Raw genomic sequence first — 19,993 nt, forward strand, 5'->3', positions numbered from 1 at the left:
AAACATGATGTCTTTAGACGGTGGGAGGAAACCCACGCAGACACAGAGAGAACAAGCAAACGCCACAGAAAGGCCCCAGGCCAGGAACCGAACCCACAATCTTCTGCTAAGCACTATGCTGCGTGCTGCCCATTATTGTAGTTTATTAAAGATAAATAAATGAACTTCTCCAAAACTCCCTGTGTGGATGTTTTCTTGTCTCACAAATGATTTAATCTGTATCACATTCAAGTGCAGTAACTTTTCAGCTTTCAGTGCGTTTCGAAAGCTTTGAGTACAAAAGGACACAATGCTCAAGGTCCCAAGCTTTCAAGATATAAATAACCAATAAAAGTCAACAGAGTGTAAAGCTGTAGAAGTCTCCGTCTGCGCAGCACAGTACTCAGCATAGTAGGAAAGGACAACGGTTGGGCAGACGTAAAATCTTGGATGGGTAGGATTTGTAGTGTGAGTAAAAGATTATATCCTTCCATCTCACAGCGTCTTCCAGATGTGTCCAGTCAGAAAGAAGAGATGTGGGCTATGTATCAGTTTGAAGCGGTTTTGCTTCTTTAGGTGCATCTGCTCACTGATCTTCAGCTTCAACGCCTTAAAATGAATGTGTGTTGTCAGCAGAACAAAGCCACTCCGGAGAGAACTGCGATGGAGTGGGGCAATGAATTCAGGTAAAAGTTTCCCACCTCAGTAGCAATGCTTCCTGTTTGCCATGTGCCCAAGTCCGATATGATAAATTCATTCTAATAAGTATTCTGAATACTTTGTGCGATGTGGCGTTAATGTACATTAACGAATTTGACGTCTTTCTCACATGCTCTTGTCCAGTTTTTGCTTGGCACACTCCCACAAAGAACACTGGACCATTTCTGATGCCAAATCATCCTGCAGACGAGCTGAACCAAATCTCTTCCACATGGTGCCGTCGCATAAAACCGAGAGAAAAAGGGGCAGGGTTTGTGTGGCAGAGAAAACGGGTCACAGAGATGGACATTTCAAACTTGTTTTATGACAAAAACTCTCCTTCAGGGTTGTTTCTGAAGTGAACACGAACAAGCTTTTCTTCTTGCTAATCGTTTGACCTCATGGGGCAAACTACTGCAGAGAGCAGCTCCACGCGCTTCATCTTGTCTCCTTGATGGCTCTTTCTCCACCCAGTGAAACCTTTGCTTCAGGCAGCCTTGCCTGCAGCCGACTGTCAAAGCCATGGACTGGGGCCAAAGATGATATACATACTGCTTTCTTAACATAAACCACTGTGCACAGCCAAGCTGCAAAACAGATGTCAAGCATTAGTTTGACACAGTGGTGGTCCCTTGCAGAGGACTTGGCTATCGGCAGACATTGTTTATTTAGCTTTCCTTGTTTTATGTTTAGAAATGCTGTTACTTTTTCTGGCTGCTCTGGTTTCATCTTTTTTTGGTATTGATAATCCCAGAGCATCAGATTTTTTAAATAGCATTTTTCTTTTCTTATCTCAAGCTCTGCACAAAGTAAACCACCAGAGAGGCTTCTAACTGTCTAATCTGGCACTTAAAACAAGAGAAATGAATGAGTCACTGTTATTAGATCGACTGAGAGTCACGAACATACTGTGGTTCTGTGAGCTGAATTTAGGCTGTTGAATTATTTTTAGTCCCTCCATGACCTTATTTGACGTGATAGTATGACCCTTTTGTTAATGATATTACAGTATGCTGTCCCTGTGGTGGGCGAGTCCTCTCACCTTTCTTGCTAAATGTGACTTTTATGAATATTTTGAAGCATTTTAAAAAGCTTACCTCAGCCAGTTCTTGCATTGGTAATTAGTAAAATGTTGCATTCATTTGCTAAACACACCACAGGAATGATGAGTTCGCATAACTGAAAAGCTGCAGCGTTCACCAGAAGGTACATAAATTATTCCTTTATCTTTCTTTTACCATTTTGAAGACTATCAGCACAATGTGTGCATTAGCCAACATATTTACTTTGCTGCTGTCAGAATAAACAGCTCCAGCCTCGTTCAGAGGGGAGATACACCACTGCTACACTCACAATGGAGATGCTAGGTAGTAATTCATTTTAGACATTGTTGGAGCTGCTACGCTGTCTGAAAATGTGTTTAGCTTTCTGCCATTTGACAACTAGCATCAAGCACAAAGCAGACTACGGGCAGAATCTGATCTAATAAATCGAAGGGCAAATTGAACTTTAATAATGAATCAACAAAGATATTCATCAGGAGTGAGACAGAAACATCTGCATCACATTCTTTATCTATAATTGGTAACACTTTTCTAGTCTTACTGACCACTCAAAGCATTTACAACAGAGGCAACATTCAGCCGTTCACACACTGCTACTCATACTGTGTGTCCGCCACACGTCCAGAAAAGAGAAGAGCAGGGAGCAAATCACACACCATCTATTCGCTGGACCACTCACTTTACCATCCAGACATTTCACAATGTCAGCAAATGTCAGCAAAATGTCAGCAATGCAATGTCATTAAAGGGAATGTTGGAGTTCCTTGGGCAATCCCTCAGGTACTTGTTGAAATATTTCAGTCTGGCTCAAAATGGTGGAACAAATGAGTCAAATGCATCAAACATTATAGGAAATGTGATATTACGTCCCAGAGCAGGCCTGCAATAACTTTTCTCATTCAGTTCACACCTTTCTTTCATCCAGTCCTCTGGTTCACAAAGTGTTCTCTTCTTAAATTTCCAAACTTTCCGTCATTATTATTTGATTTCTTCACAATTACACACATATGCACAGCCTGCACATGTATTAAATATAACAGTCCAAGTTAATAACTCACGTTAATGACTGGTAACAGTCAGTAAAGCATTAACATTTCCATCCATCATTCAATGTTATTTCAGCTTACATTTAAGATATTCAAGACAGCGACCTAGATATAAAAACAAGCTTACATTATTCACCAATGTATCACCATGCATAAGCATAGGTAGAGGGTGAGAAACAAAACTACGCCATAAGAACTAATCTGCACTACAACATGTAACCCAACTGAGGTTGACAAACCTCAGATTTGTTGTGCGTTTTTTGAATACTGACAGCCACTTGTTGTGACCCAATCCAGATACTCCTTGAGCCGGCCCTCCAGACTGAGACAGCTGTGTTTCCTTACTCTCCCCAGTGCATAAGTATTTCCCTCTTCACCAAGAGGTCTGCTAAACCAGTCAGCTGTTGTGTTGTTTAGGAGCAGCTTCCTTCTTCTTCCCGGTAAACACACAATTGGAAATATTTACACATGTAGCATTTCAGGAATTTGCAACAGAAACCTATTTTTATTTTTATTTTTGTCATTGTTATTGTTGAGCACTGGCATAAATGTTGCATTAATTTAAGCTGTACCTGTGCAGGCAAGTCAGCATTACCTACCACCTCCTTGAACATGACTTCAATTAGAGTGGAAACATTTTCCCATTGTCGCCTTACCTTTCACCAGCTGTGTGTTTCATTGCTTCCTGTCTACGTGCTGCAATACGGATGACTGATATGTGTGTTTGCCCACAGAGACTTCTGCTGTTGCACTCTGGCTAAAATCACCATACCATGCCTTTATCCTAAGCCTTGGACCATAAGTTCAGTCTTGAGCCCCCGGAGAGGTGAACTCAATGTCTCGGCGAGCCAAAAAGAGTGAGCTCAGCATCTTTACTTTAAGGCTACAATAACAACCATGACACCAGATTGAGTTCCTTGACCCAGTTATGGCACGCAAAACAAGGCTATGGTTCACACTTGGGAATTTAGCTTTTTCACTCTGGGAAATATCTGTCATGTTCACAGTTCTTTACAAAAGATAATTTTATGTTGGAAATGACTGAAGTACTAAAAGCAGCCTACACCTTTGGCACCACCCCCACCCTGCTTACAGTGCTTATAGTTGTTATTTCCTTTGTGTGTTCAGTTGCTGGTGACATCCATAAGGCTCACAGGGGGGGTGTGGTGCTTCATCAGTTTGTTGTTCATGCTTGTGTTCAGATCTAATGGTTGCGGATGTCAAGTTAATAGGGTCATATTTTCCACCAGATGTTTACGTGTTTAGCTTTTTGTGATCCTTCAGTAGTTGAGAGCGTTTCAAAGTTTTGCATTGTTTTGAGAGCGAGGCAGATCGTGGAATGTTTTTGGTAAGTCCACCAGCTGTATGGGTTATTTGATGGATGTTACTGTTCAATACACACAGAGGCTTTGTGCGCATCACAGATGTGAGCAGCTGTGACTTGATCACCGCGTCAGATCTGATGGAGAGCTGAATTATCTATGCATGAGTCATACCTTTTTAATCAGAACTAATAATGAGGAGAGTTATAATACATACCATAAATTAAAATACATGTCACCTATTAGTAGTCCCATTCAGTCCTTTCATTTTGAAAATCCAATTAAGTTTTTTTTTTTTACTTTGCAATTCTATCACAGTATCTGATAATAGTGACGGATGAATTTAGCATATTTGTAATAGAAGGTTATGAGATAGTTCATAAATAGATTTATTTAATTTGAGTTTAATGGTCCATGCCATATTCATTTAAAGGGTAAAATACCCTGCAATTGATTAACTTACTTTATTTATTGATTATTGAGCAGTGATATTTTTGTTTATTACTATCCCAGTATTCACTGCACCGGTTACTTGTCTGTCAAACCTATGGACAATTTAAAGTCTCAGAAGAAGAACGTAATCTGATTGTCTCTGGATAGACATGAAATCTTTATTTATTTTTATTTAGAAAATGTTTTAAACCGGAAACCATCAGCATGAATATGATATATGTAAAATAATGTCTATATAACACAGCTGGACTTTATGAGCCATGTGAATCTAATGTGACGTATAAGTGAAATCATGGTCTTAATAATAATAATTATTGTTTATTGTGACAATAGTGGTTTGATAAAAATGAATAAAATCTGAGCTGATATCAAAAACAGACAAAACTTACTCAATATTTGGCAAGCATGGAAGGAAGCAGAGAAACATTGAGCCTGTTGTTATTGTTGGTTATTATGAAAATGTAATTTTTGAAAATGATATTTCTGAAGTTACATCTGATGTTTCTGAGTAAGAGCAGGTTTCATGTACATCTCTTTGAGAGCAAGCTCCTCCTTGATAGTAGTGCAAACGTCTCTAGTGTAATGAAGCACGTTATGCGAATATAAATGCAGTCACAGGATCATTCAGCTGGAGAAATACATTTCACTAAATAGTTTTCATGACAATGACCAGCCCAGTTACCACAGATAACCCACAATCCCTCTCTGTATCCGTTCTGATGTCCTCTTTGACTCATTGTGCCTAGAAGCCAAAGATACGGACGGACGCGCTTTGACATTCTTTCTATCTACCTCATCTCTTTCTACGTTTCCCCCCCAATAGCATGTTTTACTTTTCATCTATGGATGGGGCAGACTTGGAGTGCAGAGCAGTATCAAATCGCAGAACAGTATTACTAATGCCAGTAACATGGATGTCAAGTTTCTGGCCTGGTAACTGCATGCTGACTTTGCCCAAAAGTGGAAGATTTGTGGCCCTCCTTACACTGCCAGATACGCTCCATCCCTCTTTTTTCTGCTGCACTCCATCCTGTTTATTATTACCAATTGTGGTTTGCAAAGTCATGCAAGACTGTGAGGCTCTTTTCATGAACTGCATTGCTTTGGCTTCAGCATTCAGGGCTGATACTCCAGAGCGGAGCATTCAGACCATATACTGAGATCTCTGAACATCATCTTGGGTTTGAGCAGATTCAGAATCAGGCTCATTGTGACTCACACAGTATCTCGCAATAACTTCAGCTGAAATGACTCATTCACAAAGTGCACATCACTCTTCTCCAGGGCACAGAAAGGAGGGTGAGCTCACCATATAGTTCAAGTGTCTTGCCGTCTGCTCTGCTCGAGCACCTCAGGGACTTTGACTTGCTTAAACTCAAACAGCCTGGTTTCACTCCTAAAACAATGTGAGACCACAGGACTTGAGAGAAATGGCACTGGAAAAATCCTTTTGCATTAATGATTTCTGCCTGTTTTTCCATGTTTTGAGCCAAAAAACTATTCAGCCAAGATGCTCACGGCTTTCTGATGCTGCATCCAAAACAAATGCACAACGGCGATACAAGGAAAAGATCTTGGTGATTAGCTAAAGAGGGAAATATGACTTGTGTGTGTCTTTATGCGGTATTTACTCCACAAAGCTCCCCATACAGCTATTTGTTAGTCGAGCTCTCAGGCTGTGTGCCATGGTGTGTATTTTGGCCTGTTAACCACACATCCTGTAAGATGTGTGTGTGTGTGTGTGTATAAGCCTCATTGTGGTGAGAGAGAGAGAAAAAGAGAGACAGAGACAGAGACAGAGACAGAGAGAGAGAGAGAGAGAGAGAGAGAGGGAGAGAGAGAGAGAGAGAGAGAGAGAGAGAGGGAACCGATTTTTCTTGTTAAAGGAAAACCAAAGTTTAAGATTTAAAGCTTCTGGAGAACCTCAGCTTCATTCAGAAACTAAAATGCATAAACACATCTATTTTTTTTTTTTTTTTTTTTCTTATTTTTTAAGTTAGCCGCAATGCCATGTGACTTAACATGTTATTTATACAGTGGATGTTTATTGAAAATAAATGATGGATGTCCTCCTGTGTGAACAGCATATCAGACTAAACATGGTGTGTCGCTTCATTTATTTGTATGTGGTTAATATTTTCACTATGGAGGCCATGTTTTTATTCTCCATTTCTGTTTTCTTGTGAAGCTTGTGCTAATTTGTGCAATCAGCTGAGAAAGAACTGATTGTATTTTGCTGTATAATTAAACCATTTAGTCATTTACACAATAAATAACTGATCACAACTCCTGAACTCTGAAGTGTAAAGGCTAAATTCTTTTTTCCTCACTATATGGGGCATAACAAAACATTATTAATTTGCTGTATGACGTTCCATATTTGCTATTCTTGTATGCACAATTTAGCGTAAATTACCACAATTATTTTAATGCATTGTTCAATTGCAGCCATATGTGCGAAGGCACATGTACAACTTGTGTGCGGTACATTTGCATGGCATTTCTCACTGAAACATAACTGTGAAAACAAAGTAGTAAAAACTGCTTTTGTGATAGGCTGACATATCGCAGACCCAACTAAATAGATGTCATTACACATCCATGGTGAATTTATATGAATCATTTCAAATGATGCCCAGTCAAGCTCTGACTGAGCCGGATTTCGATGATAACAACGATTAACTTTTCACCTCCAACAGACTCATATACTGTACCAGTCTACTACAGATATATCAAATAATTACTATTTGACTGGGAGTGGAAAAAGGGGTGAAAATCTGTGGAAACTCCTTCCATACATTTGTTGAAGGATAACACGGACAGAGTGGGCACATAAATCTCCTGAAAGCACTGAGAGATATTACCACAATAAAGTCCTGCTGACAGACAGGGAGGCAGAGCGTGCACTTACTGTGCATGTTGTTTCAAAACTTAACTCAGCACTTTGACATGAGGCAAAACAGATGACCTTGAGAAACAAACCTCTGTAAAAGATTTTTCATTCAAGATTTGCTTTTCCTTGAAAAATGTTATTGTAGATTCATATTCAGCTCGTCTGTCATGTGTATTGTATCTTATCAGTGATCCTCATAATTACTGGAGTGTGAGTTCATGCCAGATACAGCAGGTCACCTTGGAAAAGGTTGACACAGATTTGTGGACCAACAGAGCTGGTGGGTGATCCTTAAATTTTGTCCACATTGTGATATATCTAAGCTTCCTGAAATTTTGCATGGACATTCATGACTCTGAGGAACTTCGGTGACCCCTGACCTCTGGCACCTCTGCGAAGTTAACGTCTGTGGTTTCAAGTCTCAGACTCGGCTGCTGGATTGAGTTCCATGAAATCTGGTAAATATATGTGGATATATTAAAAATAAGCTTTGAACCATCTCCTTATGGTGCCCTGATTGTAGTGCTGTTTGAATTTAAGTGGGTGTGCTGGTGATTTTGTACCTTAACCGTTCATTTAATAAATCTTCACAGATTTCCAACTCAGCAATTTGCTTTTAGAAGTCGTTAAAGGTTCAAATTACTGACACTGCTCAGATAAATCAACTTGCAAACAACCAAGTTGAGTCAGTCATAACAGCGTGGTTACTTTTTTGGCTGATTGCTGTATCAAGTATCTGTTTCACATTCCATTCAAGCATGGGCAACACCACACTAAACTCAAAGCAATCTCCATCGACAAACTCCGGTTTTTCTATTAGTAGAAACTTAGCCCATGCATAGATACACAGAAAGGAGATTTAAAAATGTAGACCTGCTGTCTTCCGGGCACATCTTTGGTTTAGTTGTACCAACCCACACTGTGCCAAGTTTCACTCTTCGCCATACTTCATTTTTTCCACTCTTTCACATCCAAACACCATTTGCATCTTTCAGCACTCTCTTCCTTGTGATTTATGTAATTTTGTTCCCATTATTTTGAATCAGCCTCTTGTTCCTGGTTTGACCACATAATTTTTACTCTGTCTACTGTCTCCTGAATGAGGTTGACCACTTGACTGCTTCTTTCCCTCCTTCTCTCTCTTTCTTCTCTCCGCTCTTTTCTAGTGCGCCGTGCTGCCAAACCACAAAGCCTAAATTACCCAGCATTCCACTGGAGAGGACGAGAGAAGCTTCATGTAGCAGACCATGAAACTAACGATCGTGACTTCTTAATCCACAAAGCTACTTCGTAAGATCAACAGTTGTGGAATTTCACCATCGAGAAAAGTATTACTAGTATTGTATTAAATACTTCTGTCTTCTGTCATGATGAGTGTCCTTAAAAAAAAAATAAAGATAGAAAAAAAAGTATTTCATCCTGCCAACGAAACCAAAATCCATTAACTACAATTTAAGTAAGTTCAGAATCCAATTTGACACAGCTCTGCACCACAGAAATACATCTTTGTTACCAATGTTAGCTGTAGCTAATTTTCAATTTACAGATTGTTTCCTCTCTAGCACTTATCTGAAATTGACATTTACAAACTTGGTTAAACTAATCTTCCTAGTTTGTTATCTCAACTAAAAAACAAAGCAGCAGTAAAACCCATTCATGGAGAGAACACAACTCTGCTAAAAGTTATGTAGCCTAGCTACTAGCATTACCTTAAACCAAGCACTTAACTTAAGTGTCCACCGTCCACTGTGGTTTGGCTCCTATAAATGTACTTGTGTAGTTGTTATGTAATTTATTATGTCGAGTCGAATCAGGGATATATATATATATTGTGTTGATAGAACAATTTCTTGTGTTTTCTAAATATATATAAAAAATTGTTGTAAAAAATACCATAAAACACAAAAAGCATAACATCAGAGCCTTCTGCTGGGACATTATTGGACATATTACTTCTTGCTTGTACAAAACAATGTATCTGCCCAAATGTTTTTTTTTTTTTCAGCATGTGCATTAAAGAAGCTTACATATTGTTGCATGTGTCACTTTCTTCTTCCACAAATGGACTCAGGAGGTTTTATTATGCATAGACAAGAATTTTAATGCACATGTTTACTTACAAATCTGTTCTGAACATGTGTCACTGGCTTTCACACTGAGCGGTAATCACTTATCTACAACCCATGATGCATTTCATCTATGTTTTACAGTGGGTACTGTAGTCCAAAACAGCATTAATTAAAAAGGCAACTTATTTATGGTACAAATACTCTTTTGTACAACAAATGTTACCAGACAGTGGTTGTTCTCTACAAGTGGTTACTGAGCAATCGAACAAGAAGCCTTCACACAAATTCAACTTGCAAAAGCTATGAAAAATTATCAAAGCACCCCATAGTTAAACACCTTTGAGGGCAAGTTCAGCATGACTTCTTCCCCTCAGCTGTAATCCTGTCACCTGGCAGAATGTCCTACTGAGATGGTTGAGTGGTGAGGCCCTGGGAAATGTGCTTGAATGTAAAAATCTTTTTACATTTCTAGATTTTTATTTATTTATTTATTTTTTTGGCTTCATTAAAGACCAACAAACAAATTAGTCAGCTTTCCACTTGAGAGACTATTTCTGTTATTTACCTGTTTATTTGGTAAAATAAAAAAAACTGTTTGGTTTCTATGGATCACTGCATGTTTCCTTGAAATTAATCTTTCTTTTACGGTTCATGGGAGACGTTTTCAATTTATTTATTTTTGGTCCAGGGAAAACTACAAACCCACTGAATAATCTGAGTTGGTTTTATTATCAGGAGATTAATTATGACATTGTCAGCCTGCCAACAATAAGACTGGAGACAGCTGCAGCCAGCATGCACCAGCTTTCCTCTGGCTGCCTCATTGTCACATAAATTTATAATGCACAAACAATTCACTGAAAGTTTCCTGAAAGAAATCTCACTCTTTACTATGCTTTACACTTTGGAGTCACCATTTATGTTACTGTCCATGTATACAACACCACCAAATAGAGATGCAGAATAAAGCTAAAAAAAATACTTTTTGAAGCAGCACATTGAATGTGTTTGGACATGTTGAAACCTCATTACAACTTTTGTTGCTCCTGACTCATCTGTGTGGTGTTTTGTAAAAAAAATTCTCCCTTCACCATCACTCATAGCAACATAACATTATGACAAATGGTGTGCACACTATTCACTTTTAATTATGGGATTCACAAATTTGAAGCCACATCATGCAAATATATGTAATCAGTACCAAATGTTTATACTATCGTATCACGATAGTGTTCCCTTCAGAGTTGTGATAGAGTGATTGGAGGGATGGCTGAAGCTAATTGAGGACCACCCGAGGCAGCCCCTGCTACACAGCCCAAACAACTCAGTTAAAGCTCATCTCCAGCTGTTACTCAATCCCCTAAAAACCTACAGCATAGGATTCTTTCTAATTGCCAATAAAAGAAACAACGGTAATATGTATTTGTCTACACACACCTTTAAGCAAGGTGGATAAAATAATGTCCAATGAATACAGAGTAAAAACCCTGTATAAATCTGTCTAGAAAGTAAAGATACAAATTAATCTGATGCATATTCACATGATTTCATCAAATTCTGTGTAAACAGGCTGCATGTGGAGAAAGAAAACCTGCCTGTAAGCTAATGCAGAAAGAATGGGACAGTAATGGTGGCTCAGGTACAAAACACAGTGACAGCTTCACATCAAATCATCTTAGTTTGCTAATCCTGCTAAATCAGTGTATTCTTGAGAACGGATACGCACACTGATTGATGCTTTCTCAGATTTGCAAGTTTGTTTTTTTGTTTTCCTTTAGCAGACCATTGAATACACAAATTTAAGGGAGAAGGCAATATATTAGAAAATATAAATGATGTTCCAGGTTACTTGCTTCAGTCATTTCACAATGTGACTGTTGCTAAGTGGGTGTTTGTGGTACTGTACGTGCACAGGCCTCCCTCTGGAGATTACAGTACTCATTTTCAGACCTAACACATACGTCTTCATTTTAAAGCTGAAAACATCATTCATATATAAAATAAGTTACACAAAGATTTGTGCGGCAACATTTCTCCAGAAAAAGACAAAACATTTCAAAAGCTACCCACAATAAACCCATCACGCTATATATCCTAAAGGCACCTTAGACAAAGATATATCCCTGCGGTTGAGTGGCTGAAGAAGTCAGGGCTGGAAATAAGAGAAGGAGAAACCTTTTACACTCTAAAAGCCAAAATGCTGCATGGAAACACTAGCTCGCCACAAGAAAGGTTACATAGTAGATAAATGGAGTTTTCATTGCATAATCTATCATCTCGTTGACTGTCTAAAAGAGTGACTTGAAGACAGAGTCCAGGTCTGTGAAATTACAAGATTAAACTTTAAAATTTAAAATACTGTGGCATATAAACATGTTGTAAGCCTTTCTGCCCTGACAAACTTTGTACACAACACTCAGTCATCTGTTGCCAGTGTGGTACTTCGATGCTGTTTTTTTTGCAACAACATAATTGAAAGATAACAAAACATGCATGTGGAAATTTTCTGCTCATCATGCGGATACTGTTTGTGGATCTACACTCCAAAGTCTGACAGGAGTGGTTTAAAAAGACAACACAAAAGTATATAAAAGAATAAAACAATGAAACAAAGAGACAGGTTGAATAAAAAATTATGAATTAAAAGAGTGTCCAACAAGCTCTGTCCCGCTGTGGCAAGAGCAATCCACCTGACAAGCCTGTGAAGGAGGTTGTCTTCCCCTCCTATATGTTGTCTGCCACCTTTGAACTCATCCAAACTACCAGAGCAGTCTGTAAAAATGGTTCACTCTGGTGTTTCCTCATAATGATCAAGTCTCCTTCATTCTCCTCTTCACCTTTCTTTTTTATGTCTTCGTTTTTCCGGCTGGACAGGCATGCTCCCCCTGCAGGTTAGAGGTTGGAATGACGCTGTACTCCTAACCAAATAATGGGGGGACTTGGTGCCTCTGGTTCCACCAATGGGGGTAAAATTGGAAAGCCACTAGGAGTGATCAGACAGATAAGTGGAGGAGGTGCAGGGGTCACACCCTGCTGGTCGGGTGGCAGTGGTAGGTGCAGTTGGACAGGGCATCTGCCTCGCCATCGACGGTCGGGGAGCATCCTCCCTCACAACAAGCCTCTGAGGCAAAAAGAGACAAGACATGTCACCAGTGCTGCTCTGACATGCTACATATAACACCGCCATCTTAACAAACAAATAACAACTCATCACCTGCATCTTCCCCTGGCATCGGTAGATGAGTTTGAAACGGACTGGGCAGAGTGGGGTTGGGCCCTTCATGGCTTGAGCCCAGCTGGAGGCGCCTCATGTGGCGGACCACTGCTGTTGCGTTGAAGGCTTGCTGCAGGGGGAAGATCACAGATATAACCTATCATCCCTCCCTGGAGATCTGACACTAATGGTCCCACGGGGCCTGAAGATTTGTGGTCAATGTTAATAGTTGTAATAATTCAGGTTAAAATCAAAAAGGTTTTCGCGTAACAATTTCAGATGAAGATAAAGTTTTTATTCTCTCCATGTGTACTTAAGGGAACATAAAAAAATGCAGGAAATTATATAAGAAAGATAATGCGTATCCCCCCCAAAAAGAAATCTGACTCACCTTCCACTTGCTTTTAGCAAAATTCTTTTTGATCTGAGCACTGACAGACTCATGGATGTTTTTATCCAGGGCAGTGTCTCCAGCAATCCTGACAGAGGGAGGGAAGACAGCAAACATGAGAATGTGGGTATTCCAGCGTGTTTGTACAATGGATTGAGGTCAACATTTTACAACATCAGTAGCAGTGCATTAATTAATAAAATGAATCTTTTCAAACTGGAGTTTTAAGTAGGCAAATTCTTAATTTCGAGTTTCATGAATTTAATCAGAAAAATGTTCAGCGTTTGTGACCAGTACCAGGGGTGCTGCAGAGCCTGCTCACAAGTGAAACGTGTGTTGGGGTCTTTTTCCATCAGGTGGACTATAAAGTCTTTGGCTAAAATGAAAGAGAAAGAAAACAACTGAAAAACTCATCATCACTCATTAACTTAAGGCAGCAGCTGCACACAACTGAAGCTGGAGGACCAGGCCAGAACCTCAGTGTAAGCTAAGATACAGTTTATTCATGTAACAGTAATCCAGTGTCTAACTGCTGAAACACAAGTTGAAACACATGTTGAGGTACTTTGCATACGCTGGAAAATTGGCCACTGCCTAAGTGCATAATTTGGCTTATACATTGCTCCTCATCCTGAGCAGATGAAAGAAGGACTCAGGCCAAGAGCAAGGACTCTGGAAAATTAGCACACAGGCATTGCTATGGCTTGCGGGATCAACTCCTGCAAGGTGATTGGTAAGAAGTAGACAAAATATTTACCTGGCCTGGAAAGCCCCATTCTGTTATAACAATGGACATTTTTCAGATCTGCATGAAAAGTCTGCGTCACATCGACGAGAGAGGAATAAAAAGTGGATTGATACCTGAATCTGAGATATCATCCCAGTAAGGAGAATCAAACTCATATTCTGCCTTCAGGATTTGCTCGAACAGTTTGGCATCATTGTCATCATAGAAAGGAGGATAACCACACAACCTGAGGTACACAGGAGAGGGAAGGTGTTGTGTTTACACAAAGACATGCAGGACATCTCCAGCCAAGTCATCCATCATCGTAAAAAAAAAAAAAAAAAAATTACAACAAGGTATTCTTGAAAGCGCAGAATTTCTATACAATGTATTTGGCTGCGTCTGTGTCTTTAGTTTTACTCACAGAATATAGGCTATGACACCAATAGACCAGCAGTCCACCGCTTTACTGTAAGGTTTCTGAGCCAACACTTCAGGGGCTGAAAGAACAAAGACAGCAATGACAGATGGCCATCTTTTACATCTTTTACATCTTCCTTAATGATACTACACCTTGCTTATTTAAATGTATAAACCAACGACCTTCCAAATACTGACTGCTACAGTCGGTGAGACAAACCAGCACCTACATCAGTGTAAGTCAAATAATTGTCTTTTACAAATCTGTAAAATGTCTATATGAGATATTGAGCCTCCTGAAGATGACGATGTATGTTTTACAATTATAATGAAACTGCTGCATCAGAGCAATAACAACCTGACTCCTGCTATAAAATGCTAAATTAGCCCTGTGCTTCTGTACTAATCTGGTCCAGTTTTTCAATTTAAGGCGGCATCTTGACTTCTTTACCAACATATCCTGGTGTTCCACATGCGGTCGACATCACACTGGCAGAGTCCTCGATTTTAGACAGGCCAAAGTCACTGATCATGATTTTAGAGTCTTCATCCATGCTGTAGTACAGCAGATTCTCAGGCTGAAGGAAGGCAAAAAATGAAGAGTATTATTATTAAATACATCTACATTGATGCAGTCTAGCTCAGTCACATCTGCATGACTGTAGCTTTCGTCCCTATCGAGGATCTTAAAAACACAAACTGCACCACACCATGTGCACACATGTGCATGGTAATTACTAATCTCACTAAAAGGATTATATGCTGGCGGCAACAGGGTTACAAAAACAACACTAAGTTCCGTATTTGTTAACAGTCCGCAAACACAGTGTATAATAGAAAATGAGTGAAAATAGTACATAAGCACTCTGACTGGCTACTCATGCTCATCAACAGTGTGCCAATCACATACAGACTATGTTCCGTACCATAGCACTGACTCTTGACTGACCTTGAGGTCACGGTGCACAATTCCCATGTCATGGAGGTATTTGACAGCGTCCAAGATCTGCTGAATAAGCTTACTGGCATCTTTCTCTGTGTAGAAGCCCTTCTCTATGATCCGATCAAAGAGCTCCCCACCAGAGACCCTACAGTAAAAGGGAGCGATTTTGTTTATGCAAGCTTGGAACCAAAAGAGGAAATGTTACTCAGTACAACAGAGGAAATAGTAAAATAAATATGAAGTGTTTTAATTCTGCACATGCAAACAAACATTGTAAACATTTTTTTTATTTTCTCAAACTTCTGCTTTAACACAATACATGTTTCTAATGAACAAGCACATGAAGACAGAAAAGAGGTGCTGCGTGCAAGTAACCTGCTATGATTACGCCAGCTTGATGTTAGACCGAAGAGCCACTAGATGGAGACTTTATTCTGCTTATACAGAATATCTGTGGGTGTTTCTTTCAGCCTCCAGTATCAATCACTCATTCACATGTGGTCTCAATGAAAACATACGCTCATTATATTTTCAAGATATCATGAAGAGAGGACAGAGCAATAGTAAGTGAGCAAAAGGAGAGAAGAACGGTTGGGAATGAGTCTGTGTCTGAGCACTGACTGAACGTGCAGATGTTTTTAAAAAAGTGACTTCACCTCCGTGAGTAACAGATCAGCTGAACAACAGCAACCCAAGGGTCACATTACTCACATAATTTCAATTTCTTCATGACTGTGTTATATTATGGTATTTATATGATGTTAATATAAACCTGAAAAAGCTGGTCCAGAGAACGTAATTGTATTGAATAGACATAATGTGTATATAACACAAGCACTCAAGAAAATGTTTTAAAATGTGGACCCTTTCCTACTTATTCCTCTGATTTGCCAATGAGTGTGATTAAAGCATAAATGATTGATATAATCAGCAGGCTCTCAGCGAATAGCTCTGGTGATCCGAAACCTTTCTCTGATTCTCTCTCGCCGACATTTCAGGAGTTGAGGTGGGTGGGAGCCTGACACGCTGCAGGTGTGAAGGCAAACTCCCCCCTGGTGCTCATGAGTAGGCATAGTACAGTCTTTGTTTGTGAGTGTGTGTATGTGTGATTGCGCTCCTGCACATGGAAATGCACCGGAGAGTGCAGCTAATGGCATGTGACATGCAGTGTGTAGGCGATCACACACAAAGACGAATCACAAAAACCCACACGCATGTGAATACTCACAGTTGCATGACAAGGTAGAGGTGGGATTTACTCTCAAAAATCTCCTCCAGAGATACAATGTTGCCGTGTTTAATCCTGTGAGGAGGGACAGAAGAGAAAAAAGATGAGAAATTATTCTTTCTCTAATAAGACACACTCTTCCATCAGCCATTTGGCTCCATTTATTTTTGATACATTACAAATTCTTTGAGGTGCCGATGAAATGACTTTTTAGGGGTTCTAAATGTTGTCCAGTAAACATAATTGGGATAATTAGTGCATGAACCAACCACACAGCTGTTTATGGGCCTTTGAGGCGGCTACACTGTGTGGTGGCTGAGCTCTGTGCTCTGCTGCCCCCAGACCTGTGGGTGCAGCGACAGCAATGAGAAGACGACTCAAAGGATCGGCACTGGTATTGTACTTCTCTGCTTGAGTATACTCGTACACATATCATTGCAAGCATTTATCCCAAACACATGATCTTAACACTGTCAGTGTGAGGTCACATAAATTTTCTCTTTTTTAGGTGAGGTTTTGCACAATGGAACACAACTCCTTTTCAGGCGTGTGGTGACATAATAGTATTTACAATTTAATGGTAGTTTCAATTGCGGTTTCAAAGTTGCAATTTCAAATTACCATCTTAAATGTACTACATGTATGTATGTTGTTCATTCTCCCAGTTTAAAAGTTTTTGTGCTATGCCTTGATGTCCTGATGTCCATATGCTTGCAACAAAACAAAACAAAACTTTCTACCAATCCATTGTGTTTATGTTGATTTACCTAAGTACCAAAACGAATCTGCATAGAGTTAACTGCGGATGTGTCAGCCTCAGCTCATGATGGATTACAGCAATGTCGCTTATCCAGATTGTAACTATGCATGGACACCTTCATTCAGCTGCTTAGCTCAGTGTGGAAGGAGTGACAGAGTCAGTGAAGGATGAATGATGGATTAAACCTGCCGAGCGAGCATGTGAATGCCTGTGAGCTCAAGCATGCACTTTCACACATAATTACGAAGGGTCAGACACACACAGTCGAGTTATGGCATTTAAGTTGGATTTCTGTGCAGGTGTGTGTGGGTGATGAAAACAGAAATGCTGGACACTAGTCATGGTGATTGTCAGAGGGCTGAAATGTCTTTTGAAGGCTGGTGAGTCATCGGGTGACCTCTGTCAGCACCCATGGGCCTGACAGAACATAGAAGCCTGCAAATTGGAAAACAGTCTTGTACAGCCACTAACGACTAAATCTGATATGTGGGTGAAACTGGTAGAGGGTACTTAAATCCATGTTGAGTTGCTCAAATAATGAAACATTTACTGCTTTATTTAAGGCTCTATATAACAGCCTTAGGTCGCCTGGTATCTCGTTTATTTTTCTTTTTTGCACATTTATTATATTTGGCTTTGAACTAATGAATTCTTTTTACAATATTTGTAGAATCCTAAAATGACTTTGGTGGGAGAAGTGTTTTCTAAAGCAAGGCAGAAACCCCTGACTCTCTTCAAAGAATGGCAGAGAAAATAGTGAAATAGGAGTAAAAAAGTAAAAAAGTGATTCTCAGGTCAAGGGAAATATATTGATTGAAGTAGAGAGAATAAGGTTTCTCCAACAGAAATTAAAAAAACTCAACCTCCTTACCTTATTTACCTCTACTTAAAACTATGTTTCAAGTTTACGCTCCCTTGAAACAGGACATGCATGTACAGAGATCAATGATGTCATGAGGTTAACCTTTTCAGGTTATTAAGAAATAAAAGCCCACATTTCCTCAACTTCCTTTCTAAGAGGCAAGTGTCTCATCCTCCATGAGTTTTTAGCAACAGAGTATGCAAATGTTTTTAGAGTAGAAACAAAATGACTAGTGGAACGGTGACTAACAGACCGTTATAGGAGTTTGAAATTACTTCAGATAGAGCCACAGTTATATCTTTATCAAGCCCAAAAATATGTTTCAGATATACAGCCATGTTAATAAGATTTTGTTTTGCCCCACAGCAACATCACCAAGTCTACTGACTGACAGATGACTTAGCAGAGTCACTGTATTTGCACATCTGTTTGAGTAAATGTTTGCTCAAGATAAAATAGGAAGAGCAGTGAGTCAATGTGATAATATCGCGTGTTAACACGTTGCTATATCAAAGTATCATTATGTTGAGCAGTGATCTTATGAGCAGTAATTGCAACATTGGAGAGGTGGCAAGTGTGTCCAATGAGGATGATCCAGCTTTGCGTGTGCCGCAACACAAACCGATGATTTACACGAAATGGATACTAAATTTGTTTTAAATGTTTTACACAGCTTGTAAACATCAAATAACCAAAAATAAATTAACCTGCACATGACATTAAAGAAAATTCAAGATGCCAAATTTGTTTCTGGCCTCACAGGAGGAAAGAGAAAAGAAAGAGTCTCTTAGACAGTTATATTTGTGTGTGCCAGCTGCCTCCTGCGTTCACTTCACTGTGAATCTTCAGAGCTGTACCACAGTCCTGTTAAATTGATTTAAAAAGTTAAGCTTAGTAGACAATGACACCAAATTTCAATTTATAGGGGGAGAACATTTACTCTGCGACATGATTAAGTTTGTGTTGAGATTAGTTGGAAAAATGAAGAGGAGGGAATATATTTTCAAGCCAATGATTTCATTACTGTGCCTGATAAACCATGAGACATACAGGCACTATTATGTTTTTGCTTTAAGACATATTAAAGGTACCATTTCTACCCATGCTCTGTATATCTTGAGGACAAAGTATCATCATCAGTGATGAAACCTTTGTATGCGTCTACACAAATTTCAATTTCAAGAGCAAAGTGGCCATGATTATCTGGCTAAGCTTGCCTCAGTTTACTCCATTTGTCAAAATTGTCACCAAACTGCTAACCCCCACCACGGCCACCTTCCTCAGCTCAGGAGGGATCATAGCTGCATACTGGTGGGAGTTGTGTGTTTCCTGTAACCGAGGCAACAAGAGCTCTAAAAATAACCTGGGACCCAACGTAGGTCAGCCATTTTCACCATGGCCTGTAATTCTCTTTCTGGCACGTCCTACAACTACCAGGTGCGTCATCATTGTGTGCCTTTATCTAATTCCAATAAAGCATTGCATCCCCTGCACAAGTAGAGAGAATACATTATGAGAAAATGTTATGTCATATGACAAAAACATATTACTTGTGGAACATAAAGTCAGAAAAAAATAGCTGTTCATTGTATTTCAGTGCTTGGGCAGATCCCAAAACTGCATGACAATTTGAGCTTCAAAAACTAATTTATGGTTATTATGCAATATTATGCAGGCTAAGGATAATAATTATATAACAGAGATAGGATGAATGCTTTATGTACAGTATGCGATATGGCATAAGAACATTCACACATTGTATTTGGGAGTGTGACATAATAAAGAAGAGTGTGGAGATAAACACGACCTTGAAAATACCCTTCATACGGTATTGCTACACTTGCATCCAACAAACCTGACTTTAAGAACCACAGAAAACTAACTTCTTGATTTTGCTATATTGCAGGCAAAACAATAGATTAA

The 19,993-nt window shown here is 39.4% G+C and overlaps 1 protein-coding gene across 2 annotated transcripts in view; it reads right to left on the reverse strand.

Annotated features, from left to right (window-relative positions):
* Window positions 1-11,950: 11,950 nt before the first annotated feature.
* camk1b (calcium/calmodulin-dependent protein kinase Ib) overlaps window positions 11,951-19,993 on the reverse strand; it is a 29,192-nt gene continuing 21,149 nt past the window's right edge. For both annotated transcript variants that reach the window (XM_029503050.1, XM_029503049.1), the window contains exons 4-12: window positions 16,449-16,523; window positions 15,227-15,365; window positions 14,729-14,855; window positions 14,282-14,357; window positions 13,992-14,104; window positions 13,428-13,506; window positions 13,131-13,218; window positions 12,740-12,869; window positions 11,951-12,646 (exon numbers count right to left, since the gene is read on the reverse strand). In XM_029503050.1, the coding sequence (XP_029358910.1) occupies window positions 12,549-12,646; window positions 12,740-12,869; window positions 13,131-13,218; window positions 13,428-13,506; window positions 13,992-14,104; window positions 14,282-14,357; window positions 14,729-14,855; window positions 15,227-15,365; window positions 16,449-16,523 (925 nt within the window). In that variant the 3' untranslated portion in view covers window positions 11,951-12,548. The remainder of the gene's footprint in view (window positions 12,647-12,739; window positions 12,870-13,130; window positions 13,219-13,427; window positions 13,507-13,991; window positions 14,105-14,281; window positions 14,358-14,728; window positions 14,856-15,226; window positions 15,366-16,448; window positions 16,524-19,993) is intronic.

This window comes from Echeneis naucrates, chromosome 5, assembly GCF_900963305.1.
Source record: "Echeneis naucrates chromosome 5, fEcheNa1.1, whole genome shotgun sequence".
NCBI lineage: Eukaryota > Metazoa > Chordata > Actinopteri > Carangiformes > Echeneidae > Echeneis > Echeneis naucrates.